We start from the raw sequence: 11,503 nt of genomic DNA, 5'->3' as shown, positions 1-11,503 counted from the left end.
GAAAAGCATATTTATTATGTTTTAGTTGAGTTATTGAGTCTTCTCTTCATTCTTTCACTCTTTATATGTACATATACTTAACTGAGTTCTTCAAGTCTTCTTCTCTGCACTCTTTCACTCATATCATATATGTACAGAGAGATTATATCATTTCTGATCGAACACAGTCGCAATCGAATGAACGAAAGATCACAGAGAATCTGGAAATCGTGCTGAGATTCTCCCCTCCCCACACAGATCAGAAACCAGACATGGTCAACCTCAACAACTCCATCTTGCCCTTCCTCCCCCCCCTCCACAGATCAAAAACCGGCGCTCTGATGTGGTCCGATGACCTCTACCACGCCCTCAAAACCATCGTTCTTGGACCTCCGAAGAGCGACATCGATGGCTCCCAACCCCTCTGTGACCTCATCCAAGACCTTCGTGAACAGAGTGGGCTTCCCCCCCTCCCTGATGCTCCCTTGGATGGTATCAGGCTGTATTTTGATGATGTAAGCCCAAATTTTTTGCTGTTTGGTGTTGTTGTCTTTGGAGCTTTGCATTCTCAATGATGTAACTTGATTGTTTCGTTCTTTCCTCGAATACCCTAGGCTTTAGTTATTTATTTCCTCAAAGGTCCTTAACAGGATGACCCCTGAAACATAGTAAAAGGGAATTCCAAAGAGCACATATAGAATTTCTCGAGAGGGTGTTTGACCAAGAGAATTTGGATGAATAGGGGACTGTGAGGGACATTCGATGAGATAAAGGAAACTCCCCTTGAAACCAATATAAGACACTGTGTTTTGATGATATGATGTAAGTTCATTTTGTTAGTGTTGAAACAAGTGCTACCTTTGAAAAGCCATGTTTCTTACTGTATGTAGTCCCCAAGAAAGTGGATTTCTTGATGTAAGCTCATTATGTATAATTTCGTCCATAAAAAGTGGTATGCCATTGTATTTTGATTATATATAACATTTTTTGTCATCTTTGCAACCTTTATGTGGAATGATTCATGTTGAATGTTGTCCACGAGAAAGTGGTATATTCCTCAAACTGGTTTAGCAACTATTGCTGGTTTCCTACCGGACAAATAGATCATACATTGTTCTCCAAAAGCACAAGATCAGCTACATTATGTGTACAAATTGTAGCGCCAACTATTTCTGGTGAAATATTTGCTACCAAATAAATAGATCATATAGCATTCCCAAAATGGACAAGATTAGCTACACTATGGCCCTCAAATTGTAATGCCAACTATTGTTAATAAAATTTTTGCTACCAGCTGAATAGAATATATATTGTCCCTAAAATGGAGGAAGTTAGTTACATGCGAATCCTCAAACTAAAGGCCCAACTGTTGCCAACAAATTTAGCCTGCGGTGAGCATATACTATAGATAACCTTTAAAATGATTATAGATTCCTAAGAAGTCATAATGCCCCTGATAGAGCTTATCAAAATACTATTCTATTGATTGTGCCTTTCAATTGATGGCTGTTGAATCCTAGGAAGTTACAATGTTGCTGGATAGGGAATATGAGAATTTGAACATATATTGTATTCACTACTCTCTCTCAGTTTTGTTATATGATCCTCGCTTTTTAGTGCTCACTGTTGCTGGTGAAATTAGCATGTAGCAGGTAGAGGTAGCTTTTAAACTGATTGAATTAGAATCCCTAGCAGCTACAATATGGTTCTTATGAAATTTTGAGCATACTATTTTATTAATAAATTTTCTTATAGTTTATGTTATGCTGTATTTAATGAACAAAGTGATCAAGAAATTCACTTTTCTTTGTTTGTTCCTTCCAGCTTATTAAACGTGAAGATGCCCAAAACTTTTTTGAAAATGTGCTGCCATGCATGGGAAACCTGGCATTGCGTCTTCCAGAATTGCTGCCTAATTGCTCCAATATTGAATTTATTCATCCTGTTTCTACATTTGGAGAAGTTTCCTTACGTGTTCTAAAGCCTCAAGAAGCAGGCATTGTATTTTTAACCCAAGTAAGAGTTTGTCTCTTTCCAAATCTAGTGAAATCTTTTTTCTCTCAGTGGTAGACCCGATTGACATTTGCAGCAACTGAGTGGCAGCCGAACTGTTCTTTTCAATTTTTGCCATTTGATGTGCTATATAGTTTCAACTTCCTAGAATTCAGTGTCTTGCATTTAACTTATAGCACTATAGTGCATTTTATCTAGGGTGTCCTTGCTGTTCAAGGTTGTGTTTTTACTTGTACTTGTGTCCCCAATATTTTTATCCTGTTAGTCGTTTAGGTGCAGTTTTACTTTATGCAACCCTTCAGCTCTTAGATTTTATATATGTATAGTTGATATATTGATTAAAAGCATTTCATAATTCTTTTGAATTCCTCTTAATACTTTTTTTATCTGCTTAATTATGTATTGATACAGATTTTCTTTTAATATGGAGTAAGGCAGCTTGTTTAGAAGTTGTTGAATCTTCTTGATTCTTGGAATGGCTAGCTGATATTACTTTTGGCTTTGTTGAATTAAGTAATAGATCAAGGGTTGTGAATTACTCATTTGGCAGTGTCCTAGAGAGAAAAGCTACAATAATAGGTGTTAATATTCTTTCTATGTTCATATTTGCATTTGAGATTGATTTGGGAATAAGGAAGTGATTTGGACGAATGATTGCTATGCTATACTATCATTCTAATATGTAGGTATGAGTAGATTGGTAATTAAGATCTATGAGTTTAGAAAGACAAAACATGGTTTGTATTCATCTTTTTGACCATTTTCTGTCTGTTTAGGGAGGTTCATAGATTTGGTCAACTTTCTTGTTATGTAGTTTGAGGAACTTGGAGATGAAAAGATAGAACAACAGTTCGAAATCCAAAATTATTTCTGTACATGTGACCAGCAATGATAAGTACAACTCCTATTGCCAGATCGTGATGAGTCATATCACTTAATTGCAAACTATAGGGATGGGGAAAGCTGTGGTTATTGTTTGTTGATGAGCTTGTGTGGCTGTATTGCTGTCCTTCAACAACTTCTCCCCGTGTCTCTTGAGTTCTAACAAGGAAAGCCCCAAGCCCCTAGCACCGTCAAACCTCACATTCCATTACCTTATGTAGTGAGACAAAGCCTCACTTATAGAGGCAATGGTATACAATGCAATGACAAACACAATATTTGTCATATTCCGCTCCTAATGACACAACTGGCAAATTCTTTCTTCTAAAAGTATTCATGAATATCTGTCTACCTCGATCTCTAACTTTGCCAAGTTGTGGGCCTGGTCTATGTTTTTTGTGTTTTCCCAGTTGATAAGATCAGATTGGATCACTCAATTCATTTCCACTTTGGATATGTTTAGATGGGGACAATCCAAGCTACATTGGAGTAGCGGTAGTGCATTTATGATTATGCAATGTGATTCGAACCATTGTTGCATTTCAGCATACCAACAACGAATATCTCCATGTTCCTCAAGTTGTTTTGATGACATAAGTGCTAACCTTGAGTCCCTTTGTTTGGGGAGCTCCCAAAGCTGTTGGACACTGTTCATTGTTTGCCTCGTTGATTACTGGGGCTGGGCTCTCATATCTGCTTGGATTATATTACGTGGGCACCAATGATTTGCTCCTTATCATGCGGGCAGTCATTGCGACTAAATGTTTCTGGAAATCTTTCTAGTTAGTTGTCTTGTTAAGACTTGGCCCCCAGATTTCTACTCCATAGAGAAGAATTAGTGTGACAAGTGTATCAAATAGACCCAATATAGTGTGTGGATCTTGGAACTGCAAATGTGCACATTATTTTCAAGAGCACCAAGGGTTGCATATCCACGAGAATGTCGAGCACAAGCAGCTTCCCTGAAGGGTAACCGAGGCCGTGTCAAAGTTACTCCTATATTTCTGTAGGATTGTGTGTATGCGACATTTTCTTCTCCCAAGAAGCATACTGGTTCTGATCTTGCTACCCATGATTTCGTGGTGTTCAACATCATCACTTTAGTTTTATTTATGTTTACTGACAAACTTTTGTTCGTGCAAAATACATTTAAGCCATTTAAACGTCTTTGTGCCCTTCCATAGTGTCGGAGATGAGCACAATATCATCACTTTAGTTTTATTTATGTTTATTGACAAACCTTTGTCTGTACAAATTACTTTCAAGGCATTTAGATGTCTTTGTCTCTCTGGATTTTTGGAGATCAGCATAATATCATCCACATATAGTAATATTTGTATGGCTATAACTTCTAGGCATGCTCCCGAACCGCTGAATCTCTCTATGTGATGTGATATCTCATTTATATAGACACCGAAGAGAGTAAGTAGGTGGTACTGGGTATCCTTGTTTTACTCCAATTGTGCTAGCACAGACTCTGGCAACCCATTGGGAGGCCAAACCTTTCTTGACACGGATTCATACAGTGCATAGATTTCCCATTGCATATCTATAGGGGCTCCAAGGGCCTCTAGCTGCTGCTGAGCAAAACGCGTGTTATAGTGTCGAAGGCTTTTCAGAAATCCACAAAGCAACAATAAATTGTCTTATTATGGCTCTGCCCTCGTCGATAAGGCTTGGGAGGGTGAATATGCGATCCAAAGTTGTGAACCCCTTCTGAAAGCCTGCTTGTCTAGCTGAATTGAAGCCATTTCTCTCTGCCCATATACTCAATTCTAACTCTAGGAAGCAGCCATATATTTAGCCTAGTAATGGTCAATCATGATTGTCCTATAATTGCTTAGGATCGTGGGGTTTCAGGTCTTGAAGATTGGCACAATGATATGTTCTGTTCAACTAGTATGGAAACCTTCACACACTCATCTATTAAAGATGTATGGTAGCAATGGAAGCAAGATGTCATGGGCATAGATAAAGTGCTCACCTACCAATAAATGCATCATGATCTTGGGACCTCCCAATTTGTAACCATTCAATGTTGTTTCTTAAATTTTGTAGAGTAAAAAAGGTGGAGTCATGTGGGTGTGGCGGACTGGGGGCTGCCCAGGGATATCATATAGCTCCTTTGCATGTCTGTGCCATATTTGAGGTGAGATCAATTGTGTGATAGGCTGCCTCTCATTAATCATTTTCCATGCTCTTTTACTCTCTTTTCTCGGAACAAGTGATACACATGTACTTCAAATTTAGCTAAATATGATCTCGTCTTCTTCCTGATGGGGTGTTGGAAGGTTACTCTTGCTTGTTTGTATCTAAATCCCAAGAGTTGCTTCGTGTTGCAAGCATCTCCTTGTGTCATGACATTCCTTATCATACCAACTATTTTGTATGGCTCGTCCAGGTTTGTGTGCATTGTTTGTTGTGTGGGGAAAGGAATTTGTTGCTGCTGTATGCAATGATTTTGATAATTCTTATATAACTTTGTATAGGGATGTGAAAGGATCCAATTCTAGCATGCCATTATATTTTTCACAATTATACAAATCAATTGTCTCCTGATTTAGCTAACCTTGTGCATTGAGGAGCCTCTTAGCAATGGATTGATGGGGCCCTATATACATAGCAATATCTGTGTTCTTGAAGGTATCTTCAAAATACCTGGCATCTGTCCTTAGAGAGCCATAGACAACCCATTTTCCTTCCTTCCTTGCAACAAACACTCATGGCAAGTTTTCTTTGCGATGTGCTACTTGAGCCAGTGTGAGATTGTCATCTAAATATGTTGTCACCCTTGAGTGCCCTTCTCTTGGATAGGAAAGTTTTTCTTTTCCATATCCATAAAGCATCTGTTTTCAGTCTACTTTTGGAACTAGTTGTGCTTAGGGAGGATTATAGTTGTAAAATACAATACAGCTACAATGCATATGGTATGGAAGTATTCTGCCTTTTTAGAAAAAACTTAAAATATGTATTCTAAAGATTAAATGCATACAATATCTTATATACGTTAAATACTTCTCATATTTGTTATTGTTTATTTATTTATTTATATTTTTAGGAAACGTAAAGTACTTGTTAAATATGTCGAATACTTAGAATATGTTAAACATATGGAGCATTTTGAAATGGCAGGTCTTGTACGTGTTAAATGCTTCAAAGTATTCTAAAACATATATCATAAAATATGCAAATTTTATGGAGACAGTACTCATGAGTTTTCTTTTCTTTTATGCCTCTTAAATAATGTGATTTTCACAGATATACTTGTTGAGAGACAAGTAGATGGAATTATAAGACAGTGATTTTCAACACCTATTTATATAGTGAATTATAACTTGGGCAGACCAAATCATTACTTGAGGCGGCTGAAAATGTGATCACACGTCTTGTATGATATAAAACAATTTTTACTATTTATAGCTAACCTTTGGTTTCAACATTTGTCACAGGAGTTAGCTGCTTCAATTTTAGCATGTGCGTTCTTTTGTATTTATCCATCAAAAGGAAGAGAGGAAGCAGGATTACCATATTTCAACTTTGATGGATTATTCAGGTGACCTGAATTTAAAGAAATATGTTAATATTGATTTCCTCTTTCATAGAGCTTTAACATGATCTGGCTTGACCTAAAATTTCAATATGTCTTTGAATTTCTGGTTTCAGCAATATGGACCCACAACAAGAAAATAAAATTCACTGCATAATGAATTACTTTTCTCGCGTGTGTGAGTCTGTGCCAAGTGGAGTGATTTCCTATGAGAGAAAAGTACTACCTCGGCAGGAAGGTTGTGTAGTATTTTCTCCAATTTCAGAGCCTGATGGAAGCTTTTGGACAAATTCATCATTTCCTCTTTGTCCTGTGAAGGTAACCAAGAATCCAAGATCTATAGGAAAACTCTCATAAATATGGTTCTGAATTGGTTATTCTAAGACTTACTTTGAACAGGTCTTTGAGAGTGGGGCAATTGAGGATCAATGTTCAAATGCTTTGGAAGTAGATTTTGCAAATCGATATTTAGGAGGTGGTGTGCTCTTCCGAGGGTGTGTACAGGTTGAATTTTTGCATTTTTGTACCTCTTGGACAATTGAAATATATACATTTCTTTGTATTCTCTTCATTTCTTTTCTTGTGTGACGTGCACAACTACCATTTTGTTAGCATGCTTATATGAGAACTTGTTTACCTAGCTTAAATTGATTTTGCAAGTCAATATTTAGGAGGTGGTGTGCTCTTCTGAGGTGTGTACAGGTTGAATTTTTGCATGTTTGAAAGTCTTGGAGAATTGAAATATGTACATTTCTTTGTGTTCCCCTCATATCTTTCCTTGCGTGACTTGTGCACAATTAAACTGTTTGCTAGCATATGGTGACTTGTTTAGCTAACTTCATGCAAATAATTCATGTGCAGTCTACGTACTTCTTTCATGTATCGTTAAACATGCTATATTTAAGTTCCAAACTAAACTTATGTTACATATAATGATTATCTGACAATTAGTATCTTGTTAGTAATAAATTCACGTATTTCCTGCTAGGATCTAATGCTCAATAGGTTTTAATTACCATAAAGAACTGATTAATGAAATAGGAGGCTTTGATTTACTCTCCTTGTTCCCTGTGCCAATGCCATTTGCCTTGCTAGAGGTCTAGGTGTATCTGTACTACACTTCACACACACCTTTGAAATAGCTCTAGCTTGTTGCACTTCTAGATCAGGAGAAAAGTAGAAGAATAAATGGAAATTCTCAAGAGGTTAGCTATACCTTAAATATATCCATATACCCCAGATCTTGCGTCAGTAATATAGCAATTTAGGCTGTACATAGCCAAAACTGTCCACATATGGGCTCTATCCTTAATATTTCCTCCTAATGTAGATTATGCATGATTTCGTACTTGTTTACTCTGTGAATAAGCTTGTCATATTTTGCTACATAGAACTAATGTAATAATCTTTAATGCAGGAGGAGATCCGATTTGTGATCAGTCCTGAGTTGATTGTAGGGATGCTGTTCATATCTCGGATGCATGATAATGAGGCTATTGAAATTAGGGGTGCAGAGCGGTTCAGCAAATATGATGGGTATGACTTTCATTTTTGAAGCCTGTAGTATCTGTGGCAGACTAAACTAAACCAAGTAATGGATGTAGCAGCATTGAGAATATATAAAGGTAACAGTTTGCTTCTTTTGTACATTGATTTTTTCTTCTTTCAGGTATGCGTCCACGTTCTCCTTTGGAGGTAATTATGTTGATCGAAAGTCTACAGATGCTTTTCGACGCAGAGAAACTTATATTGTAGGAATAGATGCTTTGATGAAACCTGGACGAAATCAATTCAAGGAAGCACGTATTCTTAGGTGACGTGCCTGATTTAATCTTATTTCTAGAAGCAATCACTTTTGTGCTGTATGCCAAGACGTTAGATATTCTTTTTGAAATGACATATTATCTAGATATCTATGTTATATTAAGCCGCAAGTGAAACAAACTCTAGCTATGTCATAATGTGGTAAGAAGAGTCTTTATTTACCGATACTGAAATATGAACTTCCTTTTTCTTCTTTTCTCATAGAGAAACAAACAAAGCATGAATATGAGCATTCTTTTTCTTCTTTCCTCATAGAGAAACAAACAAAGCATTTTGTGGGTTCTTGGATCATGCGGAGAACCATTTAAAGGGTTATTTTGAAGTAGGTATTCTTCTTGGCCATATACATTTTTCTGTTGAGATAGAACATACATATCTGCTTCGTTGGAGTATGTACATGTACTCACGATGATGCGAGCTTGATTGTTTCATATTAATGACATTACAGGCATATGAAACGACTAAAGAAAAAAATGAAACATCAATACTACAAGATCAAAGTTCTATGGAGGTAGGATTGGAAGCATCATATACTGTAGAAGAACGTCATACCATCATAGAAGATGCAGTAGTTTTAGAATTCCCACCAACAGAATGCACGACAGGAATAGCCACTGGAAATTGGGGTTGTGGAGCCTTCGGAGGTGATGTGGAGCTGAAAAGCTTGTTGCAATGGATAGCAGCTTCTCAGGTGATCACATCAATTTTTTATTTGTGCGGTTGCATTCTGTCTTTCTCTTTGTTTGTTTATTTTGTGGTACAGCGTCAAAGTAAGGTGACCATAATGAATACAAAATAGTTGGTATAACGAGGAGTGCTGGTGATACAATAGAAGCTCTTGCATAAGAAGTCATCTGGGGATTTCGTACACAGAAACAAGTGAAAGCAGCCTTCCAACGCCTTGTGCAGAATAAAATATCAGATTTGGCTAAAGTTGCAGCAAAGGTGTACACAAGTCATTCCGAGGACAAGAAAGTAAAAGAGTATAGAAAGTCATTCCTAGGTTTCCCTGCCAGTTGGACAGAACATACCATTGTACCCATCATCAAGAAGGATGATCCCATGATAGCCAATAACTCTAGGACAATCATGATCAACCATTACTTTGCTAAACTATATGGCTTGATCCTAGAGTCTGAATGATTGCATGGGCTGAAAGAAATGTCCGTTCAGCGAGACTGGTAGGTTTCTGAAAGGGGCTCACCACTTTAGATCACATATTGACCTTCCAAGACCTTGTTAAGGAAAGAAGAGCGCATAAAAGGAGAATTTATTGTTTGCTTTGTGGACTGTACCATGTGCCTTTCTCATGCAGTGTCTTTTAAGAGGCCAAAATGGCCGAAAAGAGAGAATTGAGAGAAGGCAACTAACTAAGATTAGAAAACACAAGAAGTTTTCAATTATAGCAACCAACCAAGAGCAATGATGTATTGTGCACTTTGCAAGGGAGCTTTAGCCTTGGTGTTTTCTTTTTTAGAAATGATGTATTTTGGGACACTTTAGTCTTTGATTTTATTTAGCCTTGGTGTTTTCTTTTTTACATGAATTTGTTCTTTTATAGGCTGGACGCCCGTTTCTACACTACTATACCTTTGGTGGCAGCCACACTCACAACCTACAACAAATAACTGAGTGGATAAGAAATGAGAATTGGTCAGTTGGTGATCTCTGGTGTTTATTGATTGATTATGGAGCAAAAGGAGTAAAAAGAAAGAATAATGAAGAAGGGCTATTCACATGGATCTTGCCCACGTTATCTTCATCAAAGCTGAAGTAAACAACATAGAAATTGAGACTTGAAATCCTCTGAAATCTCTATTGAGAAGGTCCAGCCAAGCATCAATTCAAAAAAAAATCTTGGGTGGTATAGAATTACACAATCAGTTTCTTCTTATAGATGCCTGGGCCAGATAGTTGTGTTTTTGATGATCACAAGTGTATGTTCTTGAATTTTCAACACATTCAATAGGTACTCTGGTGATGGGTCCCATACCAACATTGAAAAGTTCAAGGAAATAGATGTAACAGTTATGAATGTATGAAAGATCAATAGTGCTGGAAATCGGAACACACATCAATTTAAATACATCATGTGGGGAAGACACAAATATGTATACATTATGGTAACACGCTAGTTTTCGTGTACGTTGTGTAATCCTTATTTTTTTGGTAGCTCACATTCTATTCCAAGTATTCGTTGTCATAAAGTGGGAGAAAAAATGTAGGATCATTAAACTAGTGCTTCCCTTGCAGATCTCTCTGAATTCATACAACTTGAATCATTAGTATTGTAATACAGGTGAACGTAATTAGGAAATCTGCCCGTTTGTGTCTGAGCTTGAAAATATTTATTTTCACGAATGAAGTGTAAAGAAATTTATGATTGTAGCCGCTCACAATGCTACGTTATAGATTTGTTTTATAGGAACTTGTTTGTAATACCATGATTGAAATCACATATTCATTTAGGCACTGATTCTCTTACTAGACTATAGTATAAAGGTTATTAGAACTCTCACTTTTGTGGAGGCATTAGCTTTCATTTAATGGTACAAGGATAAAACACAGATGAGCCTTCAAAATTTTCAATTTACCGTTGAAGAAAATTTCAAGTTTCAAACAAAGATTAATTTAAACTTTTATTAAAAATGTTATTGTTAACATTGGTAATACTTAAAGGATTAAACCTTAGCACCAACAAAGATAGCTAAAAACCTGCAACAGGTAGTTGCACTTGTTCAAAATGGAAGTAGCCTCAATAATTAATGAAATTCATGAACAAAGTAAATAGAGAACATTTAAACAAAAATCGTTGTCTTCAAGGCTTGAAAGTTTCGAATCAAAATTGATAGTTTGAAGTAGGAATTGGCAAGGGATCGATTTTAGCTTAACCAATTTAGCTATGCATTAGACAAACTAGTTAAGCCTTCATTGGTTTAGAAGAGTTCAAACTTGAATTGAGCTGAAGCGACCAAACCCTAAATCGTTTAAGGCTTAACCACTTTGGTCTAAACGTGTTATTGATTTTTTTATGGCTTAATATTGTTTTGATTCTTGAAATGTAAAATTTACTTGTTACAACTTTTTAGTCTCCTAAACCAACCTATATAGGGAGAGGGACATCCTCTAAAGCCATTAGAAAACCTAAATATGCACTTGAGGAAATGATCCCCACATGCTCTACATAACAATGCCTTTCAATTTCTTCGTATAGGCTTTCACATATCAAACATGAAAGCATTACACATATTCCAATTG

The 11,503-nt window shown here is 36.6% G+C and overlaps 1 protein-coding gene across 1 annotated transcript; it reads left to right on the top strand.

Annotated features, from left to right (window-relative positions):
* The first annotated feature begins 226 nt into the window (after positions 1-226).
* LOC147866169 (poly(ADP-ribose) glycohydrolase 1-like) lies at positions 227-10,422 on the top strand. Its single transcript, XM_087316531.1, has 10 exons — positions 227-494; positions 1,804-1,995; positions 6,324-6,427; positions 6,538-6,739; positions 6,821-6,925; positions 7,839-7,957; positions 8,091-8,234; positions 8,501-8,567; positions 8,694-8,936; positions 9,807-10,422. The coding sequence occupies exons 1-10, from the start codon at positions 252-254 to the stop codon at positions 10,020-10,022; spliced, it is 1,635 nt and encodes a 544-aa protein (XP_087172657.1). The 5' UTR covers positions 227-251; the 3' UTR covers positions 10,023-10,422.
* The last annotated feature ends 1,081 nt before the right edge of the window (positions 10,423-11,503 follow it).

This window comes from Azolla caroliniana, unplaced genomic scaffold, assembly GCF_043228905.1.
Source record: "Azolla caroliniana isolate FFs.n. ecotype wild unplaced genomic scaffold, voAzoCaro1.0.p SCAF_3, whole genome shotgun sequence".
In the NCBI taxonomy this organism is placed as follows: Eukaryota; Viridiplantae; Streptophyta; class Polypodiopsida; order Salviniales; family Salviniaceae; genus Azolla; species Azolla caroliniana.
The sequence above is the reverse complement of the archived record's forward strand: the minus strand, read 5'-3'. Positions and strand labels throughout refer to the sequence as shown.

Bases quoted from the DNA above. Each gene is read 5' to 3' on its own strand.
- LOC147866169 (XM_087316531.1), top strand. From the start codon at position 252: ATGGTCAACCTCAACAACTCCATCTTGCCCTTCCTCCCCCCCCTCCAC. The intron at 6,428-6,537 runs GTGACCTGAATT...TTCTGGTTTCAG, and splicing joins AACTTTGATGGATTATTCAG to CAATATGGACCCACAACAAG. The intron at 7,958-8,090 runs GTATGACTTTCA...TTCTTCTTTCAG, and splicing joins CGGTTCAGCAAATATGATGG to GTATGCGTCCACGTTCTCCT.